A 26,885-nucleotide genomic window follows, 5' to 3' on the forward strand; every position below is an offset into this window, starting at 1 on the left:
TGGTCAGCATGAGAATAAAGTTGCCAACTAGATCTCTGGCAGGGCTGCTCTGCCTTAAATTAGTTCAATGACGTGTAAAAGTAAGCGGGGGGATGGGGAGGAGGAAAACTGGATTTCTGCCTGGCATGCAACTAATCTCTCCCCCTCCCCTTTTTCTGTAATGTTTGGCATGCAACTATTAAAGGCGTAGGCGCCCTGACTGAGGGTAGGGGGCAGAGGTTGTCAACCGTCCATGGGCACATCTAAGAGAAGGAACACTATCGTCCCACTGACTTCAGTTGGACTGACTCCCAGCCCCCAAACAGCAATGCAACCCATCATCGTTGATCAATGCCCTGCGCTTTCACTTTGGTTTTGGGGCTCCCGCTTCCAAGCTTCAGAAAGAAATAGCTGCTATTTCGGCAAACCAATACTGGGAGCGAAGATCACGCAGAACTTTTGCCCACGTGACGCCTTGCCATTCCCAGGCTACTCGCGTGCTCCAGAGAGCCCGGGTCGCAATTTAACCCTTTCCCCGCCCCTGGCCTCCTGATGTGCCGCCGCCGCCTCGTGACTCGGCGCCCAGGAGTTCTCGCGCTGCTCGCCTTCCCTCCCTCCCGGTCCCAAGCTTTAGCCGAGTCGCCTTGCTTTGCTCATGAAACCAGCAGACAAGACCCTGAGAAGGATCGTTGTCGAAACCTGGGCAGTGGGAAGGATTCGCCATGGAAGAGCTAACACAGCACCAGCCGTTGCCCCCATCCAGCCATGCCCACCAGGTAAGCCGGTGCCTGATTTCCTTTGGGTGGATGAGGGGTTTATTTTATTTATTTGCTTTCGAGACGCCCTTCAGCAGGTTCCTAGGGTAGGAAAGCAAACTTAGTTAAAAAACAACAACAACCCAAGAAGCGCCATCTCCCCCTCCCCCGTACTTATTCATCACACCGATAACTTGCCCTTATGTCGTTTCCAGAGGACCCGTTTACTGAGCACCCATCCCGATTTGTTTGAGCAAAGTTTGCGTGGAGGTTAGACTCCACGCCAGCTATTTGTTAAGCGTTCATTCTGATTTGTTTGTAGGGAGGTTAGCCGATGTTGCACCAATTTATGGTGACCTTATGAATCAGTGACCTCCAATAGTTATGAACCACCCTGTTCAGATCTTGTAAGTTCAGGTCTGTGGCATCCTTTATGGAATCAATCAATCTCTTGTTCGGTCTTCCTCTTCTTCTACTCCCTTCTGTTTTCCCCAACATTATTGTCTTTTCTGGTGAATCATGCCTTCTCATTATGTGTCCAAAGTATGATAACCTCAGTTTCATCATTTTAGCTTCTAGTGATAGTTCTGGTTTAATTTGTTCTAAACGCTTTGCTTAACACACAAAATCCGATTGGGGCAGGGGGGGAGGACACAGGTTTGTTGCAGAAGAGTGCCAAGTCAGCTTTTATAATGCAACCTGAGTTTGCCCGTATGCATTTGAGGATGCCTCCAGACAGTCATTGTTTTGCTGGAGGGATGCAAATCTAAGGCTGTGAACATACTAGCCTCCAGAGCAAAGCCTTTCTGTTAGTCACACCTGGAGGGGGAACGGGTTGATCTGCCAATCAGCTGTGAAATCTCTTTGAAGCTGAAATTTAAAAAATGGCACTGGAGCTGATCCCACCAAGTTTTACAGTAAAGAGGGGCGGGGTTTGACTAGTGTCTTGTGCCCCAGTTTTCAGAAGAGAGTGGTGGAGACGCCCTGATCTGGCAGAATAAGGAGTGTCATTCGTTTTCATTGGCGATCACTCCTGGCCGAGTAAGATTGTCTTCCAGGATAAGGTTTTGCTTGGAAGACGCCTGTGCATGAATTTGTTTCATGTGGGGAGATCAGCGCACAATGATCAACACACAATCTTGACAGAAAAGGCTTTGATCCAATGGCATGGATACCATGATGATTGGAAGTCTTTTATCTGCTGCAGCCTTCATCTGCCTTCACACCCATTGTAACATACACATTGTTATCCTCCGCCTGTTCTGCCATTGAGGACATTCTTGGATCGTTGTTTGTCTGGTTCCTCTCCCTTGACCTTACCGCCATGGGTGACCTGGCTGGGAGTACATGACTCCCAATGGCATCGCTCACAGGGTTCATTGGAACACGCAAGCCCACTCACCACTACAAGGTGACGATCTAGCAAGGGGAACAGGGAGTGTGTTTCTCTCCTAAATGGGCCAGGCAGATGATGATGATGATTTGGATTCCTCCAAATAATCAATGAACACAAAAAACACACTGCCTTTTTTTATTCCAGTGCAAGCAGTGAAATAAATGGGGCATTTACATCTAAATAATCCACAGTGCATTAAAGCTGGCCTTTATTGAAGGCACTGTGCTACCTTCAGCTTGCAGACAGGAGGGCTCATAGGCTCTAGCCTACCCTGAGATTCTGTCGGTCGAAAGGTTCTGTGTGTTATGTGGAATGGAGCGGCAGGAACTGGGTTATGTCGGAAAGCCTCCAGAGGAGGAGGAGGAGTCTGGATATTTGGAGCACTTCCAGACCACCTGTTTATTGAGCTGTTATCCTGATTTGATTGTGGGGAGATTAGATGACGTTGGCTGTTTAATGAGCATCCACTCTGATTTGTTTGCAGGAAGGTTAAACTACATGTTGTCATAGCAAGTGTTATCCCAACTTTTTGGTCTCTTTTCTTAACACAAAACGTCTGCTCTTTGGGGAAAAGTGGGATTGTTGTGCAAGACCTCCCAGTCAACGTGACCTGAATTTGTCGGTGTGTGATCGAATCTCACCTGACAATAGCAGCAGTCTGGAAGCACCCTGGACACTTGCTGGATTAGCCGAACAGGGCAGCAAAATGTGATGCTGAAGCTCAGGAAGTGGAGGCCAGGAACTTGCCACAGGGAGTCAGGAGAGCTGAACTCCTGTCACCCCAGACATTGCATCAGTAAAAACTTGCAGCAGCAGAGGCACAGACAGGCAGCCATGAAAAGAAAAGGTGATGAGGACTGAAAAAGACCCAGGCAACTTTCCGGCAAGAAAATGATTGTGTAGAAAGTGTATGTGCGGTGGGTGAATTTGGCCTTGAAATTCTATGTATGGCATTCAGGTAGGGCCATGCAGGTGCAAATTGCTATTCAGGTGGCGGTTACGTTAGATAGAAAATAGTCACCTGAATGACACTGTTGGTGCCACGGGAAAAAGGTGTCTGATGTAGCTTTTCTTACATGGAAGGGCATCCTGATGCTTCCCCTTCCATCTGACGGGAAACCTTCTTTGATGACAGCCTACGTTGTACATTGGACTGATCGCTTCCAAGAATGCTGAGCTGACATTTTCTCAATTTCTCAAACCATAAATTATTAAAATAAAATATAAGTGCTATTTGTACAACACTGCATTGAAATGGCCTGCATTGGTATGAGGGGGTATTGTGATAACAAGTTGTTTTCAGATAACTGAAGTTTGAGTGATGGAGACTCAGCTCTACTTAGTTTTATCAGAGTTCCATTTGCTATTCAGATATTTTATTTTGCTGTCTACAATAGACTTGCCGCACAATCCTATGCTTGTTTACTCAGAAGTCAGTCCCACTACATCCAATGGGGCTCACTCCATTGATTGTTGAAGACTGTAGCCTTAAAGTAATTGTTATTGTTATGCCGGAATTTTCAAAACAGTTAAATCCAATATACTTTCAAATTCTCCTACTGGGAGGAAGGGCAGGATATTAATTAATTAATTAATTAATTCTGATTATTATTTTGATTCATGCTCATGACTACCAAGATTTTCCATGAAACTCAATCTGTAACTCAGGATTTATTTGTTTTAGGAGCAGGAGGGAAGGCCCTTCCAAAACCAAAACATTATTTTTAGGCTTATTAAAAAAATAAAATATGTATTTGTTTTTTAAAATAAATATCAATACTACTTTCCTGACATCAATATTACTTTATTGAAATAGGAAGAAATGGCTGAAAAGACAACCCTGGTTTGTAAACTGAGAAATAAACGAGGAACTGGCAACCTATCATCAGCTACTTTTAATGTTATCAACTCTATCATAGGATCTGGTATGACAGGTAAAAATACTCATCTTCACTCTAGTTTATTATTTTGTTGGCCTTTTTGTTAACATTAATATTTATTTGTAGTAATTTATTTTGTAATGCTTTTGTCCTAAATACTGTTGGCTCTTTTTATAGATTGTCTACCACACCACATCAGCCAGTGCAGTGTAATGGTTAAGGTGTTAGACTATAATCTGGGAGACAAGGGCTCAAATCCCTGCTTGGCCATGAAGCTGACTGGGTGACCTTGGGCCAGTCACTGTCTCTCAGCCTAACCTACCTCATAGGGTTGTTGTGAGGATAAAATTGGGAGGGGAAGAACCATGTTTGTATACCATCTTGAGCTTGTTGGAGGAAAGGTGGGATACAAATGTAATAAATAAATAAATAATCTTATTATAGTAAATTTATTATAGCAGTACAGATTAGTATCTATCAAGGTCAGGGACCCCAGTGAGCTATTTATACAAAAATGATTTAGAAAGCCTGTGGCCTGGTTCGCACAACCTGGGAAGACAAAATATGTCTTACTGTGTTTATGCAAATGTTCAGGCTCCTGAAGAAGAGCTTGCAGCTGCTTTTCCCCATCTTTAGGGCATGCTGGCATAAGGTTCCTGGGCTTCCTCAGATCTTAAATGGCTCCAGGAATTGTGGAGGAGGGGCTGCCCCAACAGCTCTCTCAGGCCATGGATAGTCCCTTCAGGTTATTTGCTCCCCTGGCCTTGGCTTCAGGGCCGGTGCCAGGGGGCAGCCAGGTTGGGCCCTGGTTAAGGGCCCCTGCAGCCCAGAGGGGCCCCTGAGTGCCCCACCCATTAGGGTGGGAGGGTAGCGCTCCCGTTCTGTGATCAGCAGCAGCTCCCAACCCTGCCGTGGATTGCTGAGTGGGAGCTCCCAGGTACTTCCCCCCCAATATAGTTAGTGTGGGCCACGCATGCCCCACCTCCCTCTATTGCTCCTGTAAATGACGTGCGCTGCATGCGTGTGCCTACCATCAACCAAGATGGCAGTGGAGGATTCCCTAAGGGGCTGATGCCTCTGTCTCCATCTTGGTTGATGGCAGGCATGCACATACATGCACATACATGCACATACATGTCTGCCACCAACTAAGATGGAAGCAGAGGCTTTCCTAAGGGGCTGACATCCCTGCCGCCATCTTGGTTGATGGCAGGCATGCGGGCATAACAGCACACATAATTTACAGTAGCAATAAAGGTAGGTGGGACGCATGGGGGGGATTATTAGCCCATGCAGCCTGCATGGAGGGGTTGTGCTCTGGTACTGCAGACCCAGGGCAGGCTGGTGCCCAAGGGCCCTGGCATGACTGGCATTGGCCCTGCTTCGCTTCCTTGATTCTGCCTTCCCTGATGGCAGACAAGCCTTACATAACCCCAGGAAAGGTGCATGAGGAGCTGCCTCAACAGTCCTTCCTTGTTTGTCCTTGCTTTTAATGAATTAAAACAAAAGCCAACAAGGTTTTCTTCCTGGCTTTTAGTACTTTCTTGGATCCCTTTTCCATCCCCCCGCCCCGCTGGCTCATCCATAGCTCAATAAACCAAGGTATCCCACCTCACCCCACCCCAAATTAGCTCAGTTTATTTTGTGGCGTAGTGGTTAAGGTGCTGGACTATGACCTGGAAGACCAGGGTTCGAATCCCCACACAGCCATGAAGTGCACTGGGTAACCTTGGACCAGTCACTGCCTCTCAGCCTCATGAAAACCCTATTCATAGGGTCGCCATAAGTTGGAATCGACTTGAAGGCAATACATTTACATTTTTATTTTGAGGCAATTCCAGTTCAAAATTTGACCCGATCATACTCCTGATGACATGATGAGGAGTACTACGGGGTTTAATCCCCATCACTCCTGTGAGCCTCCAGAACTCCTTATGAGATTATGTTGGATGCTGTTGCAGCTGGGGAAGACTTTATGAGATGTCCTCATCTTTGAACATTGCTGTCCTGCTTTTGGGTACTGAAAAAAAGGGCATGCTTTATTTCCTTATTTAAAAGTCTAAACTGCTTAATATTTTAAAATTTTCTAAGTGGTGTGCAAACAATACAAATTAATATAAAAACAGTACCACCATATAATAGAAACTAAGATAAAAACAGGAATCCAGTGATAAGGGGCCTAATATTGTGGGTCAAGGAAAGTCTGCACAAAAAGATAAATCTTTACAAGATGCCTAAAGCAAATAATTGATGATTCGTCACCTGTGGCAGGGGGAAGGGCACCCCAAAGTGGTGGGGCAACAGCAGAAACTGCCTGCATCAACAAGCAGCAAGTATTTGGAAAAGCTCCAATCTAATTGTTTGCTTGTTTTGTGTTCACAGGCCTGCCCTATTCTTTGAAGCAAGCTGGCTTTCCATTAGGAATATTGCTGCTACTGGGTGTTGCTTACATCACAGGTATCTCCTGAAAAGCTGCTGCTGTCATTAAGTGACCAAGGTACTAATATTTTCAGTAGAGAAACAGATCCAGGAATTAAGAAAAGTGGAATGTATAAGATGTCTTCAGTTCCACAAATATCCCTAATTCAGGCGTTTTTCACTCTGTGCAAGTAGCATTGCTACTCACAGTGGGACTGTGCATGCTAGTCTCTCTATTGTGTCCCCTGCACGCCCTTCCCGCGCACTGTCCACACCTTGGAGTAAGGTCTGAAGGGGAAAGCCCAAATGCATGTCGGCTGCCCCTGTGAACTGCATCTCTGCACAGTCTGAATGTATGTAGTCCACTGCACAGAAATGGAGTACATGCATTCAGCAGTCTTTCTCCCCTCCCTCTGGACATTCTCCCAGCTTCCTCCAGACAGCGTGGGGGTGGGACAGGCAGGGGGCATAGTAGGGTGGGGCTAGCATGTATGGCTCCATTGTCTCTCTGGAACGTCACTCATGTGTACCGAAAAACACCTGAATAGGCCAAATCTTTTGAGACGATTAGAAAAAGTAGAGTGCTGTGCTACACTGGATGTCCTTTCCTAGGAAATATTAGAATACCACGAAAGATAGATTTTTGCAAATCACTCAGTTTTCGTATCTAGCACAGTGTTGACTTTCACAACAGCTATGAAAAATATTAACTATTGAATCATACAATTAAATATTAAAGGTGGACTCAGACAGGACGTTCCCAGCCTAACAATCAATGGAGTAGGAACAAGAGATGATCAGAAGTGTTCCCTCCACTTTCCTCCTCCTTTCATGCAGTGTGCTGCAGGGGACACCACTTTTGTTTCCAAAAAGCTAATGTGAAGAAGGTGGATTAGTATCCTAGCAATACTCTTATTTTCCTGTCTTCATGGACAGTTTATATAGTGTTAGGATGTCACTTCCCTGTAGTTGGATCCCATGGCCTCAATAACAGAAGCCTAGTTCACATAATGCTAAGCCATGATTTGTTTAAAAAACCATGAATTGTCACACAGACGATCAGGCAAACCATGGTTTGTTTCTTCAACAATTGGTCTGTTTTCCAGCTATTCTTGCCTCATGCCTTTGTAGCTTAATGAGTGTCTGGGGTGGCCAAACAAACCATAGTTAAGAAAGATTGATAAGTTTGCATGGAATGCTAAGCCACAATTAAAACAAGCCGAGGTTTGCAAGTCAGCAACAAGCCATGGCTTCAGATTGTGGTTTACTGGCAGTTAAACCACTGAGAAGGGTTTGGACGGGCAAATAATTTAATAAACCATTGTTTAATAAAACAGGGCTTAGTGTTATCCATGAACCAGGCCAATATGACATAGGATGGACAAATGAGAAGGTCTTATGCATATGACCACCTGTTCCTTGGGGCCACTGTTGCTAGTATGGAAACTTCCCACATTACCTGCCCATTTTATATCATTTTAGTTAAAAAAAGAAAGAAAAGCTTTTACTATGTTTTACTATGTCTTCTTTCTCCACAACAGATTATTCTATTATCCTGTTGATTAAAGGAGGGAACCTGTCTGGAACCAACAGCTACCAGGCGCTGGTCAATAAAACGTATGGTTTTGGGTACCTAATTCTCTCAGCTCTCCAGTTTTTATACCCTTTCATCGGTAAGGTCACAGAGCAAATGGATAAAGAACTAGGCCTTTTGCGCTATATAAACAACGCTAAAGTGGCTTGGCTGCTTCCCTCCTTGCTTTGCTCGTCATCCTGTCTGATAAAAGAGGGGCTGAGAAAATGCCTGAGGAGGTTGTGGGGTCACACGGCTTCGGGGCAAGAGGCAGGGCCAGCCCGTGTGGCCACACAACTCCCTCAGTCCATGGAGGGATTATCTGAACCCCTCTTTGTTCGGACACAGTGGTGGCAGGTGCCCAATGGGACTGGGGGGGGCAGAAGTCAGAGAGACCAACAGGAGGTTGAGCGAGACCAACTAATCCTAGCTTTGTTCCCACCTTCCTCCTCCTCCTCCTCCTCGAGTGAGAAGGAGAGAGCTGACAGGCAGTGCCACCCCCTGGACTGGTTGTAAGTAAGAAGGCAAGCAGGTGGGGGCTGTCTGAGAGCAGACTGAGGTTAGTGGGGCAGTGCCCCACTTGCCCTAATGGACCAGCCTCCTCCACTCTTCAGACAGGATGTTGAGCAAAGCTGCGGGGAGAGAAAAGGGTGAATTTAGAATGTGTCAGAAGGGACTCTGCATATGCACTAAAGTACATGGAAAGAGATCCTCCTTGTGAAGTGGGCCAGGGTAGAATCCTGGTCCAATCAGGGGCCCCACTTTTGCATGGAGGAGCTCTGCCCTCATACGTGGGTTTGTGTATAGAGCTCCTTCTGACTCACTCCAAATGTGAGAATGCCAGCAGGGCACAGTACAGGGTGGGACATTTCTTTCAGTGTATGTGTGGTCTGGTGAACTCGAAAAGCTTCCTCGGTATTTTGTGACATTTTGGGTTTGCCTTCATAAAGGTATTGACCAGTTCTGGATTTTTGCCATTTTTTTCCCAGGACCAATGCGGCTTTGCTTTTTGTGTGTCAGTTTTAGAAGTGTCTGCTTTTTCCCATTTAAAAAAAATATGGGGGTGGGGTGGGGGAAAGAAATGGCAGTCTTGAACTGTACATGGATTTATACTTTAATGATAAAGTTCAAGAAGCCAAACATATTACATCCATTGTGCACTAGCTGTACTGGCTGCCTGCTCTTCTCTGGGGCCAATTTAAGTTGCTGGTTTTAGCTTTTAAAACCCTAAACAGTTTGGATCCAGGCTATCTGAAGGGTCTACACCCATGTGTACTTTCCTGAGCGTTAAGATTAGCACTGGAGAGTCTTCACTCTGCTCCACCAGTTTATTGTTGTTGTTATGTGCCTTCAAGTCGACTACGACTTATGGCAACCCTATGAATCAGCTATCTCCAACAGCATCTGTCGTGAACTACCCTATTCAGATCTTGTAAGTTCAGGTCTGTAGCTTCCTTTATGGAATCAATCCATCTCTTGTTTGGCCTTCCTCTTTTTCTACTCCCCTCTGTTTTTCCCAGCATTAGAGCTGCTAAATTAGTGAATACCAGTGACAGGGTCTTCATTGTGGTGACCCCTCTTCCAATCTGTGTAGTAGTCTCCCCGAGGATGTACTGGGGCTTTTGGCTTTTTAGAAGAGCCCTAAAAACCTTTTACTCCAGTATACTTTTGGGTGATCTGGCTCTATGTTTTAATAATGATTTATGTATGACTGTTATTTTACTGTTCTTTAATGTTATTGCTCGTTTATTTGAGAGCTTTAAGATCCTGTGGTATTATTATGTTGTTGTTGCACTGATTGCTTTGTATGCTGTCTTGGGAGGGTTAATGCTTGTGGGGAAAGCATTCTATATTTTTATCTCACCTTTTCAGAAGTACAACTGGTGCCAACATTGTCGGCATTTTGGTGCCAGATTAAAACGTGCTCATTTGCCTGGGCTTCTATAGCACCTTTCACCAACGTGATATCCTTCTGATGTTTTTGACTATAACTCCCATCAACTGCAGCCAGCGTAGGAGTTATATTCCAAACATCTGAAGGCCACCAGGCTGCTTAAAGCTGATCTATGGGATGCTAGTCTGCTGCTGCACTTAGTTGTTTTATGCTGAAATGTTTTAATTTGTATGTTTTTACCTGCTCTTATTAGTTAGATTGTTGTTGTTTTAAGTAATATTGGGTTGTAGCCAACTGAATTCTACTCACAGTAGACCAATTGAAATTAACTGAGCTAAGTTAGTGTCCATTCATTTTAATAGGTCTACTCTGATTAATGTTGGATTCAACCCATTGTAACCTACCCTGGTGTGTGTGAGTGAGATTTATACATATATGCCAAAGCTGAACTTTTGGAATCTTTTTTTTAAACTTTAAAATGTTCATGATTTGGGTAGAAAATAACAGAAATTTTGAAAAGCACTTTTTAAATGTTCTGAAGCAACTGTCTTCTTAACTGAAAAAATTCACGGGTATTAAACAATTGACTGCTTGGATTACTCCCCATACCATCTCAATGACTACTGTGAAAATTACCATCAGCAATATTAAATTTACTTATTTAAATTTGCAATATTAAATTTGCTTCGTTTCACTTATGAAAACCAGAAAGTAATAACATTTGGGATTTTGAAAAGCTGCTGAATGCTGGAGCATATTAAGGATATCACTTTGACAGCCTGATTCTGTGCGTGTTTGTTTGGAAATTAGTCCCTCCCAAGTTTGGTGGGGCCTCCTCTGAAGTAAATGTGCATATGATTGCTGCCTAAAAGTAAATAACATAAAAGATGTTTCATGCTTGGAGATAGCATTGCATGCCACTGATATAATTTTGCTCGTTTATTGTATATTTAGGCTTCATTTATCTTTTCAAAACGTTATTAATGAAGTACCTTCTTCTTTAAAGCCATGATTAGCTACAACATTATAACAGGAGATACTTTGACTAAAGTTTTTCAAAGAATTCCTGGAGGTGAGTCCATCTGTTTTTGTTCTTCTCTGTGAATTGGCTGATACGTAGCATATTATATGCCTAGAGTAAGTATTTGCTTGGTATACCTAATTCGTGGGGGCTCAGATTTTGGTATCTGATGCATAATCTGAACGTTTTGGTCAGCATTCTGAGAAATCTCAGGTTTTATTTTCAAAAGGTATGTTATGAATGCAGGGATATGGCATCTGTAAAAGGCTGTATTGGGGTGGAGCTTTGGAGCCCTGCATGACTAACAGAGCAATCTAACTGCTGGAAAGCCAGCGGAGGGAGGGAGGGAGGAGGGGGGCAGCAGAGGAGGAAGTGGCAGAAATCTCTGCAGGATCCTCCTCTTGCTTGGGAGCTGAATGCAGGCTCTGTTGGGAGCTGCGCGCAGGATCCGGCCAGGAAGTGCCAGCTCCCACAAACAGCCCTCCTGGGGAGTAAGCGCCATGGGGCATATTTAAAATTACTTTATTCTGATGGGGGTTCAGGACCCAGGGGAGGGATCTGAACACAAGGAGAATCTCGCACAAGCCCCCCCCCACGGCTCCTCCCTCACCACGCCTCTGGAATGTCCCATTTTCAAGGCATCTGCCAGCCCTCTGTCCACCAGGATGGCTGTCTCCAGCAGATCCCCAGTGATGCCGGCAGGCTCCTGGCAGAGCTGCATCTCCCCCAAGACTCCTGGCTACTGCTGCAGCCAGGAGCCTGCCAGTGCAGCCGACCTCCACTGCATCCAACTCACCCCAGCCCGGCGGAAAAATGAGTTGGATTGCCCGCTAAGGCTGCAATCTTATATATACATACTTGACAGTAAGTACCATAGAATAAAATAGGACTTACCTCTGAGTAGATATGCCTAGGATTGCGTTATACATATATGGTGCCCTCCATAGCCTGCAGTTGCTTTCTCCAACCCCATACACCTGCAGACCGTTGCCTGTCATCTACCACATTTTGCCCCTGCAACCACATTGTTCTTTGCTACCCTGGGCTCCTGGAAGGAAAGGCAGGATATAAATTTTAATCATCATCATCATCTAAATTTTATCAAAATAAAACATTCAGTTCACAATAAAAGTATGACAGTGGAGAGCATTTATGCAAAACAAATATGCATACGTTTGTTTATAGTACTTAATATAAATATATTTATATTACTTAATGTGGAGCACAGCATTCATTATACTGTGTATAAATAATTGGCATAAATTTCTCTACTTCTTTACAAAAAATGGCAAGGCTTGTATTTGTGAAGGTTGTGCTTCGTAACACCTCCTAATGTTTTTATCTGATTGCTGTTTTAGACATTATTTAAGAGGGCCTTTAGCATTTCTTTTTTTTTAAATGGTCAGAATTAGACAAAAAGGTTTAAGCATTCCATAATTTATATACTGGTGCAATAATCTATATGTTTAAGTCCCACTGAGTTCAGTTGGGCTTACTCCCATAGGATTGCAGCTTGAGTGCTTGTAATGTAACTTCTTGCATAATTATTTGGGGCATTTATTTTGTGATGCATTTATTTTGTAAATACTGTTGACTCTGTTTATAGATAGTTCACCACCCCACTACTGCATCAACCAATGTGGCAAAGTGGTTAGAGTGTTGGATTATGACCTGGGAGATAAAGGTTCATATCAAATCCCCACTTGGTCCTGACTCTCACTGAGTGACCTTGGGCTGGTCACTACCTCTCAGCGAAACCTACCTCACTTGGTTGTTGTGAGGATAAAATGGAGAGGGGGAGAAACATGTGTGACTCCTTGAGCTCTTTGGAGTAAAGATGATATATAAATGCAATAATTTAAAAAATCATACCCACACCGTTTATTGTATCCTTCTACTAGGGTTATGGACATTCAATACACTAAACTGAAGTTTTCATATATTCAGTGAGCAATCAATTTCTTATAGAAATATACATAATAATATTCTCTTTTTTTAACAGTTGATCAAGATAATTTGCTTATTGGCCGCCATGGTATCATACTGTGTGTTACCATCTTCTTCACCCTTCTTCTTTCTCTTTATTGAAATATATCAAAATTGGGGAAGGTAAATCATTATAGAAATTAAAACTTCTCAATATTGGTTAATAATGGAAATAGCCTTAGATCTGACTTCTTCAGCCTAGTGCTCTCCAAGATGTTTTGGATCACATCAGCCCCAGCCAGCACAGCCAGCGGTCAAGGATGATGGGAGTTACAGTCCAAAGCATCCAGAGGGCACCAGGTTGGGAAAGACTACCTTAGATGATGATTGGGTCAGGGTTTTAATGGGCTCATGGGAGGGTCAAAAGTTAAGCAGATCTGTTATGTGTTTCAAGTATGATCAAAGTGTCATGTCACATGGCATAAAATTACAGAAGGTATTTCTGTTTAGAAACAAACGTGATACCCATTTGTAGATCGTCATAGCTTGAATGCACATGATGCAGCCACCTTGCTGAAGCAAAGCAGGTCTACATCTGGATATGGATGGGACACTTCTTGAGAACCCCATGCATGCCACCTGTGATGGAACAATAAAATAAGTGTGGGACAGTCCTACAAATCTTTAAACTGTTGTGTGTGCTCATGTTGGAAAGCCATGACTGGCTGGCATGTAGATGCAATGATTTACATGCATATATAGGGTCTTCACATTTGATAGTATTTATGCAGATAATTCCTACACCGGGGTGTTGAGTATGGAGAAGCAGGCAAGCACAGCTACACAAACATTGTTAGCCTGATCCACTTAAAATAAACATCATACCCTTAGAGCCCTGCTCTCAGCTAGTTGCAAAACCTCAAGACTTCTTCACTCGTTATGTTCCAGCTTCACCAAGCTGTGTGTTTGCAGCATTGATCAAGCAGATTGCATATGCTAGTAACCAGTAGCCACAGCTGTCAGTGCTCATTTAAGAAAGCATCTTCTAGCTATCAGTACCCATTGAGGAGCATCCATATCTGTTAGATCAACAAAAGCTTAGAGGTGGTTATCTCTTCATTTGCCACCACTCATCCCTTACGATGTGAGTAGTGCTTTCATATTTAGGGTTGAGCTTGCAAGTACAATAAAGCATGTTACACATACAACTCTCTTGTGAATTTACATATCTTTGTTTGTAAGCAAAATTTGCTGTACAGTGTAGTTGGTAGGATGTACAACTTTCTGCACAGTGGACCCCCACTGCAGGTCTTACCATCTGGGACAGAAACTTAAATCAAGCAGAAGCTTATATTACGAGGACCAGAGTGGCATTCCATTGCAAGGCAAGTGAGATGGAGATATATGTAGCTTCATGGTGTGCCTGCCATTATTGTCATGTTTTCCTAGGGCATCACTGCACAAGACTAACCTTCCCCAACTCGATGCCACCTTCCAAATGTTGAAGGACTGAAACGCCAATCATCCTTGATTATTGGCCATGCTGACTGGGGCTTCCTAAAAACAAGTGAAGGGCACCAGGCTGAAGAAGGATGCACTAGACTGGAAGAGTGCATTAGATCTATAGAGCTGGAGCTGCTCCAATAGACCTAAGATGTAACTCAGCATGCTGCTGCCAGCCCTGCAGCCTCAGTACTAACTACTAGCCTTCAAAAGGCTCTTGACTAGCACAGGTGTACAAAATCAGGACTTTCCTGAAAGTCTGGACACTAGTGCCAATGGGTGCCATTGCCCGAGTCCAGGGAGAAGGACTGCCTCTCGGGGCTGGGAAGCTTGCACCCAATTCTGAGCTATGCTGCAGAGCAAGGGAAAAGAGCCAAATGGGTGATGACAAGAAGAAGGGAGTCAAATAAAAGAGCACAAATGCTTGGATCTGAAAGTGCCTTCCTGTGGGGTGCCCCTGATTTTGCTGATTCCCCCTGCCTACAATACTACTTTATTCCCTATCCCATGCCATTCTGAAGAATCTCCTGAACGTCAGGAGTGGCTTTTCTGGCGGTGGGGAGAGCACAGGGGGCTGAAGGGGGAAATGGGGAAGCCTCATTTTGTAATTAGAATTCCACTTGCACAGTGCCGGCTCTACCATCAGGCAAGGTGTTGAAAGACAGAGCTGTTTGTGCCACTCATAGCTTGCTGTGTGCTCCCTAAGCTAGCCTGCTGCTTTCTGTGCTCCCTCAGCTAGTCAGCTGCTCTCCGATATGGTGGAGGATGCTGTGCTGTTGTCGATCCAGCTGGTTTCTCTATGTGGAACTGGGAGGAGGTGCCATCTTGTCCTTCCCTTCAGGCAGCAAAATGCCTTGGGCCAGTCCTGTACCGGCAGTATTTACTCTCAGGGAAGTGGGAATAGGATCACACCCTTACGTTCCATTTCCATAGCGGGGTTTAAGCGTACATAAACTTGAGCAGGTTATTGTAGCATAGCATGTAGCTGTATTACCCTTCTGAAGTAGACAAACTGCTGTGGGATGTAGCTCAGGAAAACGGGTACAGAACTGTGGGCAACATAAATGAACCAAGAAATATCCTTTTAAAAATATGTTTGCTTTTTCAGTGTTACTTTTTGTGTTTTGCCTTTTTTTTTCTACTGGAGGCCGCTTGTTTTGCTTGCCAACCTCAACTGCTGTCACCAGAGCCCTCCCCTAGCTCCCCGGGAGTCACCAGAATCTTCCGCCCGCCCCTGGGAATCTGTAGAGCCCTCCCCCCACAGGTTGCCAGAGTTCTCGCTGAGCTTCCCCCACGGGGGTTGCCAGAGCTCACTGACTGCCCCTCTGTGGGTTGCCAGAGCTCCCCCTGCCACCTTCCACAGATCACGAGAGTGCCCCCTTTTGTAAGCATGATGCTTATAAAAATATAATATAGGAAGATACATTTTGAATGATAAAAGCTCTTTTTATTTTACTGAACTATGTTTACTGTCACCCAGGGATATATTCATGCTCTCTTATTTGAAAAACATGATTATGCTTTTGAAAATTCTCAGACGTTTGATTGCTAGCTGGTATAATCAGCTAATGCTTTTATTGTTATTCACAGGTATCGTTTGTTTCTCTCATTTTAACAGTCGCCATCCTGGTGTTTGGGATTATAAGGGCAATTACATTTAGTGCACAGGTGTAAGTAATATTGTCATTTCTGGTTCTTCCAAAACTCTTGAGAAACAAAATAAAGTTTATGGTTGGAGGCAGACAGTATTTTCTAACAGAGCTTAATCTCATTTGAGAGAGATCTCACTTTTTATGGTATACATGCAGATTTCTCTTGGCCCAGTATTTATTTATTTATTTATTACATTTATATACCGCCCCATAGCCAAAGCTCTCCGGGCGGTTTACAGCCAAACAGTGGCCAAACAGGTTTTGCAGATTTTTAAAACAATATAGAAATAGAGGTGTGTGTATAGAAACCTCTTGACTCTTGCTTGGCTGAAACATAGCCTGTTATACAAAGGTAAGAGTCGCATCTACTGCTCCACTCACTTTTGCCTGTAGCCACACACCCCACTGGCATGTAGCCCTCTCCCCGCCACCTCGACCCCCACCCTGGAAGGTTTCCCATGAGCGAATGCAGCTTTCGGGCTGAAAGAGGATCTCTTTCCCCAGTCTGGAGGTTGGAAACTCTGAGATTTTTATCATCAGAATTTGTTTTATTTTTACCTCCTGGTAACTTGCTATTTTTTTTAATGTACACAAAAACAGCAGTTGAAGGTTATTTCATGAGTAGAATGGAGATAATTTTAGAAACTGAATCGTGTAGAATAATTCCATGGCTTAATGAAACTATGAATAAATAAAATCCTTTAAAAAGATACCATGGTGCTATGAGGAGGCAGCAGTGGCTGGGCTATGTTTGCTAGGCAGCTGTACAGCAGGGACCACATTGTATCTACCAGGCGGCCCTTTGCTCACCTCCACCCACTCCACAGGGTCCTCTTCTGTTCCCTTTACTTCCCCCTTTGGCATTGCCCAGCAAGAAATTCTCTTTCCAGCATGGCTGCATAGGAAACTCCCACCAGTCCTTTCTGAATCTCAAGGGAAGGGTTGCTACGCTCACACTGCCTTCCCTATATAATGGAATGACTGGGGGGAGTGGGGGGAGGGAGGAAGCACATGTTGAAATATAGAAGGACACACACATCCATGCTTCTGAATTTCCATTTTGAAGTAGTGATCCATGGATCTCATCCACTCATGATCATTCCTGAAGCACAATACCAAGTGAGATGCAAGCAGAGCTTGGAAAAGTTACTTTTTTTGAACTACAACTCCCATCAGCCCCAGCCAGCACATGCCGACTGGGGCTGATGGGAGTTGTAGTTCAAAAAAGTAACTTTTCCAAGCTCTGGATGCAAGTAGTCTTGCTTTGGGCATTACAGAAGTGAAGATTCAGAAGCATGAATTACAGCAGCTGTTGACCTTACAGAGAATCTAAAGAAGTGAGTACACAGAATTTCTTGTACCTGCTTTTTGTGCGGTGTGAAGTCTGAAAAGAGGGGTGGGTGTTGCTTTATTTTATTTAGCATTGCCGGACTTCTGATGCAAGGTAGAACACTGCAAGATGTACACCTAGAACCTTAGGAGCTTCATTCCTTCTGCCCACTGATTGAGATCTGACCAGTGTCAGCTAGTTCTGACCAGAGCTTGGAAAAGTTACTTTTTTAAAACTACAACTTCCATCAGCCCCAGCCAGCATGGCCACTGGATTGAGCTAATGGGAATTGTAGTTCAAAAAAATAACTTTTCCAAGCTCTGGTTCTGACTAACAACATTTGCTCTCCAGTTCTTAAAGATACAGTCAACTACTTCCACATCTTCCCCTTTAAAAAAACAAAATCAAATAAACAGTAATGTTACTTTTGAATGTACACACTAGCATTGTTCAATAATTCTTTCTGATGCTCGGCGTAATCTATTGGATCTGCATGGTGATTCTCCAGTTTCCTCTGCCATCCTCTCAGGATCCAGTTCCTTTTGTTCCTCCATTTATTCCAGTACACCACTCTCTGTAGGCAGTGTATCCATAACTTGATGTTGATTACTGATACTGTCTTCTGATCTGGAACAAGCTGTAAATGTCTCCTGTTACGGTTATAAATATGTCCATTTGTATTTCATATGATTGTGGAGCTGCCTGTCACAAAACATGTGCCTTCTGACTCCATGAGTTACCATCACGTATACAAACAATGTCATTAGGTTTCAGTGTCTGCAAGGTCCCAAATCATAGTACATTTTCTGTTTCAGTTTGCTCATGCTCCAATATCTGCACAGATCAGAGACACTCTTGTGACTATCTCTTGCTAATAGGGTTGCCAGGTCCATGGCCTGGGACTGATCCTGTATCTTTAGGAGAAGAGAAGGTCAGCCAAGTGCAGGTGTTCTTGCAACCCTGTAATGGGAAAAACCACAAGGTGGAATTCTCCCTTCCCCCTGCACAACTTTTAAAGATACAGAAGACCTCTTGGAGGCTGGGCCTGGCATCAGTCTCAGGCCATGAACCTGGCAACCCTCCTTGCTAAGCAGACAGTCTAGTTCTCAGCTTTCTGCCAAATAAAATCTCAGCAGGTGACAAGCCATGTACAAAAGATGCTGATCAGAATGGCTAGATGTGGGTTCCCACCTGAAGCAGCAGCTTTCTTCAGTCTTTTGATACTCCACCCATTTTCCACCAGCCCATTAGATTGTTGGTATCCTGGGCTCAATATGACATGCTTAAAGATATAGTCCTTTGCAAATTTATTGGATCCCTCAAAACTGTGGGCCATTATCAGACATGACCCATGCCTTGAAAAAAAATAGATTTAATGCAGTGAATAACCTGTGATGCAGTTGTACCTTTCAACAAAACCACCTCTGGATAATGAGAAAAATAATCAACCACTAAAATATTATCTCTGCCTGCCATTGTAAACAAATAAATTCCACTTTATGCCTGGCATCTTGTATTTCATCCCCTATTCATGTGGGCTCCTTCATATTCTTGGGCTGTCTGGCATGTATTACATTTGTGTATTACATTTTCTATATCGAGATTCATAAGATGCCAATATAGTGCCTCCCTAGCCCTCCTTTTGCATTTTTCAATGCCCAGATAGCCCTCATAAATTCTCTCAAGCATATCCGCTCTTAAAGTTTTAAGGACTACAGTCCTTTTACCCTTGACCAAAACTCTTATCTATCACAGAGTTCCTCCACAAACTGAAAATATGGGCCAGGAATATGATGACCAGGCCAGTCATAGGTGACAGGATTTATTACCTGCTGTGGCATCTCATCCTGTGTGGTAGACAGTGCAACTTTTTTCCACATCTGTGAATGGGAAAAACTTTCTTATCTCATTAATGTGCACAAAAACTGTTCATAGACCTTTATCAGCAGCAGTTGCATCAGCTGCCCTGGATATTGTGCCTGCAGTCACCAGATCCTTGCCTGGTTTGAGTTGTAATCTCAAATCATATAATTGTAGCTGGAAAAAAAGTCTTTGAAGCCTAGGAGGTATATCAGTGAGCCCTTTTCTAGCAATAGTGGTGTTTGTGGTCAGTTTCCGCCACCACTGATCTCCCATATATAAAAACATGGAACATGCACCAGGGCCCACACGTTTTCTATTTGTGCATATAACATTTCTGTGTCTGTGAGGGCCCTGAATGCATATGCCACTGGCCTCTAGTTGTCACCATATTTTTTGCAAGAGAGTGGCCCCAATGCCCTCTTTAGAAGCATCTGTGGGCAATTTGGTCTCCCTGTTACTGTCAGTACACTTTAGGATGGGCTGTTTCAATTTGTTTCTTCAGCTTTAGCTGTATCCATATTTGCCTTCTATTTCCACTAGGTATTCTTTTTTATGAGCGTTCTTAAGACACTGGTATGCTCTGCCAGGTTTTCAATTTACCTGCTTATATGAGTCACCCTAGAAACCTTTATACGCATTCTTTATCACCAGGGGTGGGTGGGTGGTACTGGATATTGCCTTGATTTTGTTTTGGTCAATTTGCACACTATTTTAAGAAATCTGTTCTTCCAGACAGGTAATTTCTTTTACCCTAAATTTGCATTTCTCCCTGTTAAGTTTCAACCCAGCTGTCCTTGTCCTCTTTAAGGCCTCTTGTAACCTCCTATCATGTTCCTCTTCAGTTGTGCCCCATACAAGGATGTCATCAAAACACACTTTAACTCCAGGACCCCTGTCAAATATTTGCTGTACAGTCCTATGAAAGACTTCAGTGATGGAAGGCCAAATGGGAGCCTGCAAAAACAATATATCCCAAAACTTGTATTGAAAGTACATTACTTTGCACTCTGGGTATCCAATGGTACTTACAAAAAACCTGAGGATGCATCCAGAATTGAAAAATATTTTGCACCTGTCATTTCACTGAATATATCCTCTCTCGTAGGCAAGGGAAAATGCTGCCTTTTAAAATATTTATTGCTGTTTGGGATCTAGACATAATCTAAGTGATCCATGTTTCTTTTCTATGATTACTAATGAATACACCCATTCAGTGGATTCTTCTACTTTTTCAGTATTTTTTTTCAGTTACCAGTCTATCTTAACTCTTTTTAATATTCCTTTTATGACTAGAGGATCCTTTCTTGGGGCATGGATGACAGGATAATTAGGTTCTGCTAACTCAGTTGTGTACTTAGTGTCTAATAAACCAATGCCCTCAAGAACTCTGCTTACTGATCTTATATAAGCAAGTCCTTAGCATTAGTTACCATATAGACAAACTTGATGAAACTTTATTCTTGACATGTTTTTAAACCAAGAATTGGCACAGTATTTCCCAAAGGTATTACAAAAATTACTCATTTGAGTTGATAATTAACCTTTACCTCTAGTTGACACGTTCCTTATTGGGGATAACCTCCCGTTGTAAGCTCTCAATATTACTTTTTTACTCTTGATCCAGTTTGGCTTTTTGTTTACTTTGTCTACCGTTAGTTCAGGAAGTACATTTACATCTGCTTCTGTGTCCATTTTGTAATTAATGACTGTTCCATTAATCTCCAGTTCAACAATCCAGTTATCTCCTCTCTCTGCAGCCACTGTTCCCTCATAGAACTCCTCATCAGTAACTTCATCTGAGCTATCCTGATAGACTGCATTCGTTTGCATGCTTTGCCCTCTCCTCTGTGGTTGCAGATTCTGGCAGTGGTTATATTGTTTGCATATGTTGGACCGCTTTCTTAGTGCAGGACATTGCCTATCTAGATGATTTATTCCACATTTTCTGCAGTTTGAGGCCCTTTGTCTTGCAGCCTCTTCCTCTGGGGTTTTTGTGAAGAGTCCTGTTCTTCTTCTTTGCTTTTTTATTTCTCTTTGCTTTTGATTACTGTCTATCTGATCCACTAAGAACATAAGAACATAAGAAGAGCCTGCTGGATCAGGCCAGTGGCCTATCTAGTCCAGCATCCTCACAGTGGCCAACCAGGTGCCTGGGGGAAGCCCGCAAGCAGGACCCGAGTGCAAGAACACTCTCCCCTCCTGAGGCTTCCGGCAACTGGTTTTCAGAAGCATGCTGCCTCTGACTAGGGTGGCAGAGCACAGCCATCATGGCTAGTAGCCATTGATAGCCCTGTCCTCCATGAATTTGTCTAAGCTTCTTTTAAAGCCGTCCAAGCTGGTGGCCATTACTGCATCTTGTGGGAGCAAATTCCATAGTTTAACTATGCGCTGAGTAAAGAAGTACTTCCTTTTGTCTGTCCTGAATCTTCCAACATTCAGCTTCTTTGAATGTCCACGAGTTCTAGTATTACAAGAGAGGGAGAAGAACTTTTCTCTATCCACTTTCTCAATGCCATGCATAATTTTATACACTTCTATCATGTCTCCTCTGACCCGCCTTTTCTCTAAACTAAAAAGCCCCAAATGCTGCAACCTTTCCTCGTAAGGGAGTCGCTCCATCCCCTTGATCATTCTGGTTGCCCTCTTCTGAACCTTTTCCAACTCTATAATATCCTTTTTGAGATGAGGCGACCAGAACTGTACACAGTATTCCAAATGCGGCTGCACCATAGATTTATACAATGGCATTATGATATTGGCTGTTTTATTTTCAATACCTTTCCTAATTATCGCTAGCATGGAATTTGCCTTTTTCACAGCTGCCGCACACTGGGTCGACATTTTCATCGTGCTGTCCACTACAACCCCGAGGTCTCTCTCCTGGTCGGTCACCGCCAGTTCAGACCCCATGAGCGTATATGTGAAATGAAGATTTTTTGCTCCAATATGCATAATTTTACACTTGTTTATATTGAATTGCATTTGCCATTTTTCTGCCCATTCACTCAGTTTGGAGAGATCTTTTTGGAGCTCTTCGCAATCCCTTTTTGTTTTAACAACCCTGAACAATTTAGTGTCATCAGTAAACTTGGCCACTTCACTGCTCACTCCTAATTCTAGGTCATTAATGAACAAGTTGAAAAGTACAGGTCCCAATACCGATCCTTGAGGGACTCCACTTTCTACAGCCCTCCATTGGGAGAACTGTCTGTTTATTCCTACTCTCTGCTTTCTGCTTCTTAACCAATTTCTTATCCACAAGAGGACCTCTCCTCTTATTCCATGACTGCTAAGCTTCCTCAGAAGCCTTTGGTGAGGTACCTTGTCAAACGCTTTTTGAAAGTCTAAGTACACTATGTCCACTGGATCACCTCTATCTATATGCTTGTTGACACTCTCAAAGAATTCTAATAGGTTACTGAGACAGGACTTTCCCTTGCAGAAGCCATGCTGGCTCTGCTTCAGCAAGGCTTGTTCTTCTATGTGCTTAGTTAATCTAGCTTTAATAATACTTTCTACCAGTTTTCCAGGGACAGAAGTTAAGCTAACTGGCCTGTAATTTCCGGGATCCCCTCTGGATCCCTTTTTGAAGATTGGCGTTACATTTGCCACTTTCCAGTCCTCAGGCACGGAGGAGGACCCAAGGGACAAGTTACATATTTTAGTTAGCAGATCAGCAATTTCACCTTTGAGTTCTTTGAGAACTCTCGGGTGGATGCCATCCGGGCCCGGTGATTTGTCAGTTTTTATATTGTCCATTAAGCTTAGAACTTCCTCTCTCATTACCACTATTTGTCTCAGTTCCTCAGAATCCCTTCCTGCAAATGTTAGTTCAGGTTCAGGGATCTGCCCTATATCTTCCACTGTGAAGACAGATGCAAAGAATTCATTTAGCTTCTCTGCAATCTCCTTATCGTTCTTTAGTACACCTTTGACTCCCTTATCATCCAAGGGTCCAATTGTCTCCCTAGATGGTCTCCTGCTTTGAATGTATTTATAGAATTTGTTGTTGTTGGTTTTTATGTTCTTAGCAATGTGCTCCTCAAATTCTTTTTTAGCGTCCCTTATTGTCTTCTTGCATTTCTTTTGCCAGAGTTTGTGTTCTTTTTTATTTTCTTCATTTGGACAAGACTTCCAACACTGCAGTTGCTTCTATTCAGAGCTTGAAAAAGTTAATTTTTTAAACTACAACTCCCATCAGCCCCACCCAGCATGGCCACTGGATTGGGCTGATGGGAGCTGTAGTTCAAAGAAGTAACTTTTCCAAGCTCTGCTTCTATTTTGCCTTCCACTATGGGCTGAGTTTGAAGAGTAACTTCTTCTGCTTGATATACTCTCACTGCTTTGTCTACAGTCAAATCCACATGTTCTAACAGTCTTTTTTGCAGTTTTGAATCTCCAGTTCCTATTACAATCTGATGTCTTAGCAAAGACTTGGGCTGTAAATACACTAGTTGCCTATGGCAAAGCGTTTCTAATGGCCACACCTGGAGGGACAATGAGTTCATCTGTCTATCAGTTGTGAAATCTGTCTGAAGCAAATAAAAAAACAACACTCAATCTGATCCCACCAGGTTTTACAGTAAAAAGGGGCGAGGCTTGACTAGTTTCATGTGCCCCGTTTTCAGAAAAGAGAGGTGGAACCTGCATTGAAACTGGCAGAACAGTAAGTGTGTTTCTACTCTCAGCTGCCCAAAGTTACAATCCTGACTGACCAACTTCAGGTCTGCTGGGAATTCTTCAAAAGATTCATCCTCTTTTTTTACTTCTTTTGTGCAACTTGTATTTCTCAAATGTCTCACTTGTTTTTGATGTGCAGTTGTCTGCAAACTTTTGTAAAACAGTCTCACAGCTATTTCTCTCATCCTGGTTTAGCTGCATGCTATTGAAGTTATCCACAACCTCGTTTCCAGCTATGTTAAACAATATGGCTATTTTCTGCTAATTTTCTTCTTTTGTATAGCATGTTCTTGCATGTATATCTCAAAACTCTGCTTAACTTGTTTCCAAGATTCAGTAGCTTTACCTGCGAGTTTTAGGTCCTTGGATAGTCTTAAATGCTCCATCCCTCTTTTTTCTCTATATATCCCAACCCTGGTTCCATGTGCTGTGTTGTTTTATTTAAGATTGCTGGACTTCTGATTCCAAACAAAACATTTTATATTTTATAAAGGTAGAACACTGCAGGACGTACACCTAGAAACTTAGGAGCTGTTTCCTTCTGCCCAGTCACTGAGATCTGCTGACCAGTTTCAGCCAGTTCTAACAACATTTGCTCTCAAGTTCTTAAATGTGACGGTCAACTATTCCTACAGGTTAGACACTTTCTTCTCCAGAGAGTCTGACCCAGAATATCACTATGGGGGAGGTGAATGGGTGCTGTTATTCTGCTTTGACACTCATTGCCAAAGCGATGGGCCTTTTTCACCCCAGCTGAACTTTTCCAGTTATATTTCTTTGTGGCCGTGGGAATTGCTGCGGTGAAGATACCCGAGTGCTAGCTATGAACATGCAGTCCTCTCCTATGTGTGCATGGATGTCATTCTTTGGATTGCAGTGATCTGCCTTCCACTAGACAGCATATTGAGCATCTACTTTCCCAACAGTGTGTGAGCTGGGGATGATGGGAGTTGTAATCAGAAACATCTGGAGGGTTGCACTAGGTGTTTACATCTTTGGCTAGGCAGTTTTCATATATTTATTCCTGAATATAAAGTTCTGGTAATGACAGGGTAAATTCAAAAATCTAAATGGATACAAAAGCAGACCTCTTGTGGCGGTAAACCTGAATTGCAGGAATATTACAGCACAGCAACATCACTTTGAATTACAACTGGTGAATTATGTTAGTGATTTGAAGAGCCTCTTTTTTCAGCCTTCACAACTATTGTTTGATTGAAGTTCACAAAAAATGACTGTAAAACCCCAATATGCTAAAATAATACAGAAAAAGAAACTGGCAGGAAAAATAATGCAGCAAAATCATAGGATATTTCACTAATTCTCTCCAGAAAATACCTCTTGACAATGAGACTAAGGTCCTATTCAGATGTAATGTGGCTGCTCCAGCAAACCATGGTTTGCTGGAGGTAAATGAGCAATCAGCTCAAGTAATACTGCCACTATAACAAATAAATGAGCCTGACAGGGTGATTTTTTGACTTCTTAAACCAGTTTTCAGTGATGGCTGAACTGCAAACTGGTAGAGGGGGAACACAAGGTAGTGCAACTTTGGGACTGGGACTTTTCCCCCAGAGCTGGTACACCAGAATAATTGACAAATCCTCTTTGCTCTGCCAAGTGTATGAGGAGATAATGAGGTTTCAAAGTTTGTTTGTGACAAATTAGCACGGCCTAAGGACGAGGAAAATAATCATGCAGAGGCTGGATGCTTCTCTTCTGTGGGCTTCATAATTCACATTAGCCGTTTTAATGGTAATGCTTCTTTGTAAGAACATTTGCATTTCTAAGCAAAAGGTTACAGCAGGCTGAAGATCTTTTGTTAAAGCTCAATGTATCTTACAACTGGAACCTGTGCACTCAGAAGTAAGGACCACTGAGTTCAACAGAGCTTACTCCCAGGAAACTATGTGTAGGACTGCAGCCAAGCTGATACTAATAAACTAGGTATTATGCTATCTATTTCTGCTCTTATACGTGTGTGTGTGCGTATAATAATGGTTCAACATGGCTGCTTGCATTGTTGGGCACTCCTTAGGAACATGGCTGTCGAGACTGTCATGATGAGCTTCTCTACAAGCAGTTGCTTTCTACCAAATCAGACCCTTGGTCCATGTAGCTCAGTATTGTCTGCACTGACTGGCCATGGCTCTCCAGGGATTCAGGCAGGAATCCCTCCCAGCCTTAGCTGGAGATACCCGGGACTGAACCTGGGACCTTCTGTATGCAAAGCAGATGTTCTGCCAGTGAGCTATGGCTTTTCCTAAATGTAACATTTCAAAATCACCACAATACCATCTATGGGAAAACTATGGTTTAAACACTTTGTAAAAACCAGGATTGTAGCAAGGTTAAGAAGTTAAGGGAAACTGGTTTCACAAAGCAGGAGGCCTCCTCTCATCCCAGGAATGGGGCAGGAGTGGGGAGAGAGCATGATAGCATTATGTCTGAACTGGGCCATTGCTTGGAACTAAATATCATGAAGTGTGTGTGTCCCACTGGTTTCTGTTATGTTTAACAATTTTTCAATGTTTTGTAGTTTCCTGACCTGGATAATATCTTTTACCTTACTACCGGGGATGGGGAGGTAGGAGAGAAGAGGCAAATGCCTATGTCTGGATCCCTCTGGTTGCTTGAAAGCAAGGCATTTTTTGCATCGTTTATATGTGGTGTATACTTTATATGTGATGTGGTATAGTGGTTAGAGTGTCAGACTAGGACTTGGGAGACCAGGGTTCAAATCCCCTCTCGGCCATGAAGCTCACTGAGTGACCTTGGGCCAGTCACTGTCTCTCAGCCTAACCTACCTTGCAGGATTGTTTTGTGGATAAAATTGGGCGGGGAAGAACCTTGTTTGTACACCACTTTGAGCTCCTTGGAGAAAAAGCAAGATATAAATGTAATAAATATGCTTTTCTTTAATAACAATATGGCAGGCACAGAAGAGTAATACCTTTATTAGGACCTATTAAAATGTAGGGATTGAACTTTTAATTTTTCAGAACTCTCTTTCAG

General features: G+C 43.1%; 1 protein-coding gene across 1 annotated transcript in view; it reads left to right on the forward strand.

Annotated features, from left to right (window-relative positions):
- Positions 1–554: 554 nt before the first annotated feature.
- Positions 555–26,885, forward strand: part of SLC38A11 (solute carrier family 38 member 11) — a 40,353-nt gene continuing 14,022 nt past the window's right edge. Inside the window, 7 exon segments of the mRNA XM_061612935.1 lie at positions 555–755; positions 3,947–4,064; positions 6,393–6,467; positions 7,970–8,101; positions 10,902–10,967; positions 12,928–13,025; positions 15,936–16,015. Of these exon segments, the coding sequence (XP_061468919.1) occupies positions 702–755; positions 3,947–4,064; positions 6,393–6,467; positions 7,970–8,101; positions 10,902–10,967; positions 12,928–13,025; positions 15,936–16,015 (623 nt within the window). The 5' untranslated portion in view covers positions 555–701.

Source organism: Rhineura floridana, chromosome 2 (genome assembly GCF_030035675.1).
Source record: "Rhineura floridana isolate rRhiFlo1 chromosome 2, rRhiFlo1.hap2, whole genome shotgun sequence".
Taxonomy (NCBI): domain Eukaryota; kingdom Metazoa; phylum Chordata; class Lepidosauria; order Squamata; family Rhineuridae; genus Rhineura; species Rhineura floridana.